Source organism: Astatotilapia calliptera, chromosome 10, assembly GCF_964374335.1.
Source record: "Astatotilapia calliptera chromosome 10, fAstCal68.1, whole genome shotgun sequence".
Taxonomy (NCBI): domain Eukaryota; kingdom Metazoa; phylum Chordata; class Actinopteri; order Cichliformes; family Cichlidae; genus Astatotilapia; species Astatotilapia calliptera.
The window spans coordinates 8,882,030-8,894,438 of NC_137431.1; the positions used below are offsets into that span (position 1 = coordinate 8,882,030).

Here is a 12,409-nt window from a genome sequence, read left to right on the forward strand (position 1 = left end):
CAAGCAAACATCATAATGACACTCCCCGTGTATGCATAAACATCACACATGTGAACTGGCCTGTCCTGTCCTCTCCTCAAAATAGCTCAGTAGCTTATTTTATTTGTCCATTCTAGAGCTGGATATTACACTTTTGAAAAGCACAGCTGTTGTTGTCAGGAGGGAGGGCAGGCAAAAAAGCCTGATATTTGTGTAAAGACCATATCTGCGCTTCACCTCAGATCTGGTCCAAATGACCCATTTACAAAAACAGAAGCATTCCTTTGAGGCACTCAGTTAGACTGCGATGCTTGTCAAGAATGCAATCAGTTTCCTGGACAGTAATCAACTAAAAACAGCCAAAAAGAAAAGTATTCTTAGAGTTACCTTCTTAATTGAATGCTCTCAGACAAACGTAGTGCAATGGCTTTTAGTCACTAGCGTTTTGATAGATTGAGCATTAGCTTAAGGAGGAAAAAAAAAAAAAGCAAAGAGAAAGTTGCTCCTGGGAATAATGTGAAGGCTGGAATCCAACTGTGCCTCTACAAAGGAAAAGTTAAAATATCCCAGAATATAACAAGTTTCTCAGAAGGCACGTGGACTACCAGAAACAAAGGTTTCTGTTTATTCAACTGATTGAATCCCACTGCAGTACTCATTTCTGCTCCAATCATCCAATCTCTTCCCTATCTCCTCAATTAAATTCTCCTCTATTGCAGTAAAGGACATGCCACTCCAACTGTACATACAGGCCAGACCTTGCCTCTTGAGGACGAATAAGAACCATTTTGTTCTCAGATGAGTGTGTGCAAGTGTGTCAGGGATAGAAAAGAGCTGACTGACCACACCAGGCTTAGAACTGGCTTTCCATTTTATATTAGCATTGGCACCATATTAGAGTTTTAGAGCTATTCTTGACATAGACAAGAGGGTCAAAACGCATAGCAATAAATTTTAAATGAATGGTTACAAAGAGAGAGCGCTCTGGGAAATAGACCTTAAAAGCACAAACAGTTATTCAAGCTATACTTTAGCTGTATGACAACACAACACCCTGCAGTTCTGACTCAAACTGGAACTGTGAACTATACTCAGACAGATCTGATCTTATTTAACACTTAATTTGAACTGATACAGACCCTGAGCTTCATTTTCATTTGAATCTTTAAACCTTTCTTAATATAATCAATTTAATTTAAAGCCACATAACACATTGATTTGTTTATTCCCAGTGACGTTACACAAAAATGTATGCAAAGGAAAGTGTTGCCAAGGTGATCGCTTTATGAACAAGCCCACAGTCTAAACATTGACATGCACAGGCTTTAAAAACAACACATACTTTCTATTTTACATGGACATAGACTCTCTCTTCCTCAAGCTACAATGTGTCCACAGAGTTATAGATGAGGCAGATATTCACATATTTTGAAAAGCTTCCTAACTGGTTCCATCTTTTACAGAATTGTCCCTCCTCACTATTGAATTGACAATATGGTTTAAACTACACCAAGGACCTGCAATACTCACCAATGACCCACACTTGACTTCTGAAACAATGCCAGATGGCTATTCAGTTATTCCCCTTAACCTCTACCCAACATTGCTTTTCTAAATATGCTGCAACTCAACAGCAGAAGGAAAGGGTACAAAATGAATTTGGAAAGCTTCTATCAGTGGTCCTTGAAATGTTTCAACTTTTTTGCAGTCCATCTGATAATCTAAAAATTAGTAGAATTTTTTATGACTCTGAAACAGAACAAAATATGGAAAACTAAATCTTGACTTTAATGTTTTTCACAGCATTGCAATATATTTAGAAATTAAAATTATAGTATCTATTGACAGCCACCAAGCTACCTTTTAGGGGAGCTGGAGGTTTGGACAGTGTACATATGAATTAAGATGAGTTACTGATGTCTTAAGGTTTACACGAGTCAGCAGTTCTTAATTATCGTGGTACGTCATTCCCAATGAAGTAACCTGGCAAAATATCTGTGATGAGGGCTTACCTGATTAAGCATAGCGGACTAAGATCACTGTAATTACTGCCTTTCACTGTTTTTAATCATCAGAACCAGAAAACCCTAGGGATTAATAAAGTATTATGCTTCTGATTACTAAATCAGGAAAAGGTTACTCCAGTGCAGACTCATTTCACACAGCATGTTCATCTGGACGTAGCGTTTTCAGTGGGAGAAACGTTTCGTCACTCATCCAAGTGACTTCTTCAGTCTCAGCTGACTGCAGGTTTCCCCAAATCTTATAAAAAGTACATTTCGATCGTGGCTCAAGAGTTGGGAGTTCGCCTTGTAATCGGAAGGTTGCCGGTTCGAGCCCCGGCTTGGACAGTCTCGGTCGTTGTGTCCTTGGGCAAAACACTTACCTACTGGTGGTGGTCAGAGGACCCGGTGGCGCCAGTGTCCGGCAGCCTCGCCCCTGTCTGTGCGCCCCAGGGTGGCTGTGGCTACAATGTAGCTTGCCATCACCAGTGTGTGGATGATTGGATGTGTAAAGCGCATTGGGGTCCTTGAGGACTAGTAAAGCGCTATACAAATACAGGCCATTTACCATTTGCATAATGACTGAAACCAGCAGTCACAGTGGGCTGGGAGGTCAGTTGCGTCATCGTAATTATGCAAATTCCCATGACCATTGATCAACAACCACTGATCAATGGAGAGAATGACCATGAGTACCATTCAAAGAGTTGGGGAATGGCTGCAATCACAGCATTGTAAGGGTGAGGGAAGTTTAAAAAAAAAATAAAAAAAATCAACTGACAAAGAATCACCACTGGAGGCTCTAAAAGGGTTCCAAGTACCTCTACGGCAAAGATGGCAATCCTATTAGTTCTGTCTCGCACTGATCAGACAACATTAAAACCCCCAGCCCTAATATGCGCCCTCATTGTGAGAGCACACAAGCTCTGACCCATTACAATATGCACATGACCTCTGTGGTGTTTGGCACTGGGATGTTGGCAGCAAATCCTCTGTGTCCTATGAGTTGCTGGGTGGCACTTCTGTGGACTGGACGACTTCTAGCACATCCCACAGATGATCAATGGGATTGCACAGTGTGGATAGTGGAGACAGGGTCACTGCTTCAGACTCCTTGTTATGGCCCTCATGCCTAATTCCTGACCAAGTTTTTGACTGTTACAGGGAATGTTAACCACGAGGAGGGCGTGTGCTTGATCTGTTATCATGTTGAAGTGGGTGTATGAGTGAGCATAATATCCAGGTGAATCCCAGGACCAGAGTTTACCCAGGGATGGATTACACCCACTTCACCTGCAGTTTTAATGCTGTGGCTAATCTGTGTGAATCGCAGATTGAGGAAAGGCAGGAACCAATTTCATCAGTTAATGTTGAGAAATTAACAACCTGATGTATCCACTTTAGAATGAGCTACTGTCTGACTGCCCATCGTGCTGCTGACAAATGATTGATATCCAATAGAGTTTGTGTCCAGACCAATGAAGTATTTCCCCTTCTTAAATGGTTAACCATGAGAAGCAAAGCCTTATATTGCCTAAAAACAAACCTCATCAGAGCTGGTGCAGTGCTTATGTTTGAACTGGCTTTTCTGTTTGCATACTCAAAAGAGAAAACCGTCATTTGTTCACTTGTCACAGGACTTCAAAGTGAGCCGTGTAATTAAAATATGTATTTGGCTTCTTAATTTTTCCTCTCTTTTCATTACTGAAATGTTCTCTTTTGCTGAAGTTTATCATTCAGGCATGATTATGTTAGATACTCGGCTGGTTTTCTGGAACCCATCTTTTAAGTCTACATTTAAAGGTTACCTGGCGAGAGAAAAATTACACACAGAAGCTTAGTCAGGATAATTTGTCATAATGAAACATTTAAGGATCTACTAAAGTCAAAACCAACAAACGTTTTACAAGTACCTGCAAGAAAACACAAAGACATGTTTGACAGCTTCACACAGAACTAATTGGGAACAACTGGCTGGCTGATGACGTAAAATGGCCTGCATTTGTATAGCGCTTTTCTAGTCCCTAAGGACCCCAAAGCGCTTCACACTACATTCAGTCATTCACCCATTCACACACACATTCACACACTGGCGATGGCAAGCTACATTGTAGCCACAGCTGCCCTGGGGCGCACTGACAGAGGCGAGGCTGCCGGACACTGGCGCCACCGGGCCCTCTGACCACCACCAGTAGGCAAACACGGGGTTAGTATCTTGCCCAAGGATATTTGGCATGCAGGCAGGAGGAAGCCTGGGATCAAACCACCGACCTTCTGATTAGTGGCTGACCTGCTCTGCCACCTGAGCTACAGCCACCCCGGACGTGTAGAAAAACAGCTTGCAGCACACAGAGGCAGTTTTGAAGGTAATTTGCCATTAGCATCAAAATTTACTTAAAGCCTGAGCAACATTAGTAACTTTATCTCTGCATTTTTTATGTTTCTGTCAGGGAGAAGTGTTAGACAAACACTAAAAACCAAAACTAAAATCTAACAGGAAACCAGGACCTGACTGACCTCTCTTTGCAGAGGTTTTAAGACCAACCCGGGGTTACTTTCCACTTTACAAGAGGATAAGCTTATTCCAGTACTAGATATTTAGATATTTATATCAGACACATTGTACACCAACAAAATTAATCAGATCAAAGAAAAGATTTTAAGCATAATATTCAGACCAGTTTAAAGAAGTTGACCCGTTCTTCCTTAAGGAGGAAACTTACAAAGTGTTACATTACCAGGCATCAACACTATCACCGCGTTAATACCTTTTATTTTAATGTTTATAAAGAAGGCATAAATACTGCTCAAGCAGAATCCTGTTGGACTCGCGATGGTGCAACCTTAGCCAGTAAACTGAAAAATTCAGGATGGACATTTGCAGCTACGGAAAATGGGACATGAAATGCAGCGTTAGTACTGTTAGTCCACTTACTGTTGGCCATCACTGCAGTCATACAGTGCCACGCTCAATTAGCGTGAAAACAACACGTCCTTGGCTCGAGCTATAATTTTATGACAGCCGTTATTATCGTTTGAGGAAAAACGCGTCTGCTCTGACAATGACTAGTCGTTACGTTAAAGGAGCATAGACGTGTACAGTGACTATGCTGGCAATGAGCATGTCACCGTCAGCCACTTCTACGTTGGTGTAACTCGGCGAAACCCGAGCGACTCTCTGTAGCCCATTCTTTAATTTAGACACCGAGAAACAGTAGAGCCTTTACAGTGAAGTTTACAAATTTCACCCCAAACAACGGACGAAAAAAGCAGAAAGGCCACATGCTATGAGAAATAAACAAGTGTTAATTAATCTCACCTGTTCCGTACTGCGGTGGAGCTGCTGTGTTGACAGGATGCTGCCACTGCCGCCTCGCGCACGCATTAAGGTCTAACCACCAGCGGTCTGAGCTCGAGCCGATAGGTGGAGCGCGTGAAGCGAGTTTGGCGCATATGCTTTGGCGCAGTGTTTAAGGAGTTTCTGGGAAATGTGGTCTTTTTTTTAACAGGCCAGAAAAATGATAAGACAGCATGTAAGGAACAGCGTTTTCGCCTCAGGTGTAAACTTATTTAGTCAATTTAATTTGTACTGTACCTTTGTTTGAAGTTTAGTGTGCTTCAAAGTGGTTCACAGATGAGTGACAGGCGAGACAGATAAACTGTAATAAATAAAAAACAATACAATAAAGACAGGAGTATTGAATAAAGAAAATAGACGTCAATAATGAAAAATATATTAATGATAAAATAAACACAAAAATAAAAGTAATTTAGAAGACATTAATATAATAAAACAGAATTAAATGTAAAGTAATCAATAAGATCTAGTATAGTCTTGCGAAATTCTGTTACGTTATTTAATTATTATTTGATACAATAATCCAGTGGAAAGAGTGTAGGTAGACGTACGGTGTTACGTAAAAGCATAAACTCCTCAACCACACTTTAAATACAGGTTGACTTTGTGTCGAATGTGCTAAAATTAACCAAAGTAATCTTTCAGTGAGAAAATAAAATCATTTTAATAAAAAAAATATGAGAATACACACATTATTTAATCTATCGTGGTTTATTCGTGTTTTTGTGAAGCTAAACACTTTAATTACCGTTATTTCTATCAGCAGACAAATGGGACGAATATGCGCGCGCTCGTCTTTCGACAACATTTACTTGAAGCTCTGTCATTGAGAAACATGGCGGCCTCCACAAGAGCTGCAAACGCTGCTGCTTCCAACCCACAAGGCCCAGCTTCGGTCGGCCCGAGCGTGGACAGCCCGACTCTTCAGTACAGTATGATTCTGGAGCATCTTATCGGTGACAAGAGGCCCGTGAAGGGCCTGAACCCCGCCGTGATGGGGGGGCTGCCCGTGCCTCCGAAAAGCGACGAGCAGAAGATGATCGAGAGGGGAATGGAGAGCTGCGCCTTCAAGTCTTTGCTGGCCTGTGTGGGAGGTAAACGGAGACATTGAGAGTGTAACAAACATCACAAGGGTTTGGTGTTTTTGTGCGTGTTTGGCTGCTCGTGCAGAATATTTCGTGTGCTAAGTCACCTCAGATATACGAGGCTATGGGAGCTGTAATGCTGTTATACCAACAAACAGCAAATTAATCAGTCATCTGATCAAACCAATCGGTCATCGATATTGTCTTGTTTTAAAATTATGTATTTGTGTTCAGACATAAGAAACGTAAAAGCAACATTTTAGAGCGTTTTGAATAAACAGGTATCAAATAATCAGTTTATAATACAGCCACGATGTTGCCCAAATGTAGCCATTCAGCTCAATAGCAGAAAAGATCTGTATATATTACAATTTTAAGAGTCTGATGATGTTTTTGCTCACCACAGGGTTCGTCCTTGGAGGAGCATTCGGCGTTTTCACAGCTGGAATTGATACTAATGTTGGCATCGACCCCAAAGACCCTTTGAGAACTCCAACAGCACGAGAGGTTCTAAAAGACATGGGCCAGAGGGGGATGTCCTATGCCAAGAACTTTGCCATTGTGGGCGCCATGTTCTCCTGTACAGAGTGCATCATAGAATCAGTAGGTCACAGCTTCTTACATCCTCATGTGGGTTCTGACAGACTCATAGTGGACATATAACCTCAGACTGGAGTTCAGAACAAAAGGCAAAAATGAGCAAAGGCGATTCATTTTCAATGTATCCATCAGTCTCTTTAGAATAATAAGGAATGAATGAAATAATGATAACAGTTTGTCAACAAGGGTTTGAGATGTGATGTGAATCCATAACATGGCTTCAAAGAGGAAAAATGCTCAATATGTGGTCAGATTACTAGAGCACCATCAGAATCACTGAAGACATATTATATATGTGGACAGCAAAACATTTTCAGCAAAGTAGTTGCAACTTAAGCTAAGTTTGTAAATGTGCAAATAGTACAGCAAAGGTGGATGCCAGCTATCTCTTATTAGTCACTCCTCTCTCTAAAATGTAGATGCCAGTATTATATTTGCTTTGCATTTCTTGCTTTTATTCTAACCCTGCAGTACACTGTGGTAATAAGTGTCTTTTTTGTACCTGTTTTTCATTTACAGCACAGAGGCAAATCTGACTGGAAGAATGCTGTGTACAGTGGTTGTGTGACTGGAGGAGCTATTGGCTTTCGCGGTATGTAACTTACTTTATTAACTAATAGTTTGCATTATAGCAAATTTATTCATTTTGTCCACGTGTTTATTTTTCTGTTTTGCAGCTGGTCTGAAGGCTGGTGTTCTGGGATGTGGAGGCTTTGCTGCATTCTCTGCTGCAATTGAATATTACTTGAGGTGAAGCTCTATGGAGTGGCTCGATGGACAAAAACATAAATATTACACATGTGGACCAGAGAAAGAAGAATCTCGCTGTGAGCTTGCTAACCGTGATGTTTCCCTGCACATCAAGGATTGCTGTTTAAGCAGAATTGAAGTGTACTGTTCAAACACAGGGATTTTAAGTGGCACCACAGTAGGCTAAAGAAAACAAACAAACAAACAAAAAGACTTGTCTGTTTTTCCTGTGACTTTCATATTGTGGACAGTTGGAGCAAGGAATGCCAATTTCTCATGGTGAATCTTCAAAGACAGAGCAGAGTGCGTCTGCTTCAGTGGCGTACTGATCAGGTGATGAAAGCTGAACTTGTGTGAACTTCACTCTGGGTCTGTAAAAACTCAGATGAGCAATGCTCTGCCTGTAAAACATTTCTTTGATGTGTAAGTAACTAATCCACACAGGATTATTTATAATAAAAGCATTTTTTAAAATTGTGGATGTACTACTTTTCCTTGATTATTAAAGGACTACAACCCCCAAACTAGTCATTACCTTTGCTTTAATTTTTTCTTTTTTTTTATTATAGCGAAAGTAATCTTCAGGAAAGGTTCTCCAGGCTTCTTGAAGGACATTCAATTCAATTCAATTTTATTTATATCGCGCCAAATCGCAACAACAGTCGCCTCACGGTGCTTTATATTGTACAGTAGATCGTACAATAATGGATCCAGAGGAAAACCCAACAATTATATGACCTGCTATGAGCAAGCACTTTGGCGACAGTGGGAAGGAAAAACTCCAAAAAAAAAAAACAGAAAAACTTTTCTATCTGAAGATGGTGGTGTTGTAATTTTTTTTACTTTATTTTTTAATTACGTTAGCACAGTAGTGATAGGAAGGCCCCAACCTTGCCTTCCTAATGTGGGAGCCAACCAATAGGACCACTCCCTCCATGTCTGCGACTAGTGAGCCCACAATCATCACCATCTAACAAGGTACTAGGATATTACTTTCCACTTGTATGCACAATCATACTGGGTCACAGGTTGAACAGATATCCACAGGTGGTATAGGGGAAGTCCGGTAAACAGGTCACTGGTGGCAGGAAACTAAGTCAGTGGGTCAGAAGGGGCCAGCTGACATTCAGTCTCTGAGCATGTTACATGTAGTACACTGGGGTGGGGTGTAACGCTGATTGTCCGTCAGCAAAATTCCCTGTTTGAATTGTTTTCTGTCGTTCCCATCTTGTTCTTCATGTTCCTTTCATTTTTGCTTCCAGTGTCCAGCTGATGCTGATGTAGATGGTGCTGACACACGGTCATCTGGATCTTCATCATTGTCTGAGATGATGTCTGACAATTTGCTGCATGACCTGACTCGTTTGCTGCCTATCTGGTCATCAGTTTCTTCTTTCATCTTTTATTTTTCTGTCATGGTCCTGTGTCATTTGACCCAACTTTTTGTGTTTATTATTATTATTATTATTATTATTATTATTATTATTATTATTATTATTGTTATGATCTTGTGTTCTAGTTAATTCTGATTATGTGTTTGGGTTTAAACTTTTTCGTTTTAAGGGTTTTGGTTCTGTTTAGTTTCTGCTAGTGATGGCCCGCTTGAAGCTGACGCTCCGGAGCGTGTGTCGAAAAAAACAACACACTGGTTCAGAAGCACTGTGTCGAGGCTTGCTTCGTTTGGCAAAAGTCACGTGACCAGTGACGTCCGAAGCTTCATTACGCACGTAACTGCTTCGGTACCTGATTCAAACGGATATAAGGAAGTGAATCATCCACGGGATTCGTGGAGTGTGTTGATGGTGACAGAGAGCGAAGAGGTGATCATTCCACTGACAGATATGGAGCCAGCGAGGAAGAGAGGACGTTCTGGCGTGTGGGAATATTTTGAGTTGATTTTGCTCAATTCATTTTATCTGCCGAAGTGAAAAACTTGAAATGTCCAAAATCATGTTTTCATAATGTAAATATCATTACAGCATATGACTTCAGGAACACTTCCATGTGAATTAAAGCTAATGAAGACTACAAAAATATATTTGACACTATACGTACATTACATTGCTACACAGTTTAGAAAATCATTTTGTTTATTGTTTTTAGGTGATAGTCTGCAGGACCCAGGAATACCTGCATATCTACCAGCTTGCAGTGTAGTTCCTGCACTCCACAGCCTCTTCTGTTCCATGCAAGTGGATTTTCTCCAGGGCAGGAGAAACTATTTCTAAGAAAAGAAACAGACTCAGCCAGCGCACAGTAACACTAATCCTCTTTTTAAATGTAAATAACAAAAGGGCTACCTGACATAGAGCATGTTTTTACTTTGCAAGTTCTTGATTAGGGGTGGGTTTTGATTATCGCCTTTCTGATTACAATCCATGCTAAATTGAATAAAGTGATATTGATTCATTAAAATCCCGTGTCGATTTGTAAATTAACGTTATTATGCCTGAAACGCCAGCATCTCAGGTTAAACCTCACAACATGTCGTCAAACACCATACAGCTAAAACAGTAACTGGGAGCAGGTTTACGGATTCTGCATACAAACGTGAACGCAGAGCGCGGACCCGACGCGTCAGAGTCAGATTTTGGTGCGTCGTCGGGTCGCGCTGTGTTTGCCTCTTTTTTTTCCCGCTGGCTTCTGCAGCTGCAGGTTTCATAACTCTCTGTTTACATCTCTAATTAAGTCTCACATGTGTCAGCTTTCTTTTAATAGATACGAAATTATGGATATATACTGTTAAATGATCAGAATTGTAATATTTCTGACTGAGGCAAAACTTTCCAGATTCCAATCAAATTGAATCGGATCCTGTATCGAATCAAAAATGATTCTACAAATCAGTGACGATGCAGCCGTACTCAGCTCCCTAAGCATTTTCCCTTTCCAGTTCACAGTCAATCTCACCCCTAGGTCAAAAATATGTATAGGACAATTGGCCTCATCTAATATTTTGTATGAACCTGTCCAGCTGTCCAGTGATTAAACGACAAGTAGATGGAGGCAGGACTTCACAGCAGGGGCATACTCCATAATGTGCTGTGCATTCTCATATGTATATTATATATATTGCTCACTTATTGTATTTACCAACATCAAGGAGTTATGAGCAAAGAAAGGCCACACCATAGTGCATGTTTAAATAGGGAAAGTTTATTGATCAAAATGTATTACGCAAATACGCATTACATTTTTTTCAGCCCCCCAATCGAGAAAACAAAACCAATTACATGTTCAAAGCAACGGAACGGTGGCCCAATATCAGAGAGAACTCCACTCTTGAGTGAGCAGCGATGATTGAGCAGTCCGTTTTATTTTGCAGATTCAAGCTGCTCTTCAAAATTTTCACCACCAGATGTCACCGGAGAGGACTGTGTTGAAAAGCTTCGAGTAATGAACCGTTTTTCAATACAAGCTTCAGTGCTTCGGAAAGCTTCATTTGGCCATCACTAGTTTCTGCCCATGTGTTCCTTCTGTTCTCTGTCTGTTACTGTGTCTCTGAGTCCAGTCTGTGCGTTACCTGTTTTATTTTGGTCTGTGTCTTATGTCCGTGTGTTCAGTTTTGTGCTCTCCCTGTCTCGTCTGTGTAATCAGTGTCAGCCGTGTCTCACAGCTGTTTCCTCTCAGTCCTGTTCACCTCTTGTATTTAGTGTCTGTGTGTCTTCCCCTGCTCGTCGTTGCATCATCCCTCTTTCTACTCTGTTTGCCCGTTTTCCTGCCTGTTGCTTTCCAAGTTTAGTTAGTTTTCTGTTCAATCTGCAAACTCCCAATAAAGCCAGTTGTTTGACTTCACATTTGTCTCTGTGAATCCTGCTCCTGGATTCCTGCCTGCCTTCACACAGCCATGACATTTTCTTTTTTTTCTTTCTGTTATTTATCTTCCTTTCTTTAAGTCTCTGTTTTCTGCTTTGCAGTTTTTCACTTTTTTCTTCTTATTTGTTTCCTGTGTTTGTTCCTGCTGCTTTTATTGGATGCAAGCTCCTCAGTAGAAAGAAACACAATATAGGACACTCGTAGCTTTGGAAGATGGGTGCAGCACTGACTGTCCAGCCTAGCTCAAAATTCAGTGTTTAAACATTTTTTTAGCTCTCCTACACCAGCCCTACACCAGCATCATTTTGTGCAACACCATCACGGTTTTGTGAGTGGTCTCCTCTATCCATTTTTTGAAAACAGTCTGCTACAATAGACTGGAGGAAACTGGTCGGTACAGCTGTCAAACTTTAGCTGATTGGTTTAAAACTTTTAAAATGTCCTTGAAAATGATTTTAACCGGTGACTTTGAAACTTTTACAGGTGAAGCATTTTCCACAAAGCCTTGAATGAATTATAGTGACAGAAAGAGACCACAAGATGGCGCCATTTTTCACGTAGTAGATACCGCCTGTTGGCTGTTTGTTTACGTTCACACTACTCCATGAATATTGTGCATAAAGTTTAAAGTATTCCTCAGGCTTGGTTTGGTCTTGGAATACGTAGTCTATCATAGATATCAATGACATGCTGTTGGTGAAACACTCTGTACCTGCAGTTTGTTTTTTCCAAAAATGTAACAAACAAAACAAGGACACACATATTGATGGCTGATATCAACTCCACTCAACACAGTGACCAACGCAAACTCGGTCACA

At 40.8% G+C, this 12,409-nt stretch overlaps 2 protein-coding genes across 8 annotated transcripts in view; one reads left to right on the top strand and one right to left on the bottom strand.

Annotated features, from left to right (window-relative positions):
• The window catches only part of specc1 (sperm antigen with calponin homology and coiled-coil domains 1), a 79,144-nt gene extending 73,702 nt beyond the window's left edge, over positions 1-5,442 (bottom strand). For 6 of the 7 annotated variants that reach the window (XR_013911874.1, XM_026182943.2, XM_026182947.2 and 3 more), the window contains exon 1: positions 5,302-5,442. The gene's annotated coding sequence lies outside the window, so the exon portion shown is untranslated. Of the gene's footprint in view, positions 1-4,917; positions 5,037-5,301 lie in introns of those variants that run through there. The other variant, XM_026182944.2, reaches the window with a different exon arrangement.
• Positions 5,443-6,106: 664 nt separating this feature from the next.
• On the top strand, positions 6,107-8,299 carry timm22 (translocase of inner mitochondrial membrane 22 homolog (yeast)). The gene is made up of 4 exons (XM_026182950.2): positions 6,107-6,434; positions 6,832-7,028; positions 7,545-7,617; positions 7,703-8,299. Exons 1-4 carry the CDS (start codon positions 6,122-6,124, stop codon positions 7,777-7,779), a joined length of 660 nt encoding a protein of 219 aa, XP_026038735.1. The 5' UTR covers positions 6,107-6,121; the 3' UTR covers positions 7,780-8,299.
• Positions 8,300-12,409: the final 4,110 nt, after the last annotated feature.

Bases quoted from the DNA above. Each gene is read 5' to 3' on its own strand.
- timm22 (XM_026182950.2), top strand. From the start codon at position 6,122: ATGCGCGCGCTCGTCTTTCGACAACATTTACTTGAAGCTCTGTCATTG. The intron at 6,435-6,831 runs GTAAACGGAGAC...TGCTCACCACAG, and splicing joins TTTGCTGGCCTGTGTGGGAG to GGTTCGTCCTTGGAGGAGCA. The intron at 7,618-7,702 runs GTATGTAACTTA...TCTGTTTTGCAG, and splicing joins AGGAGCTATTGGCTTTCGCG to CTGGTCTGAAGGCTGGTGTT.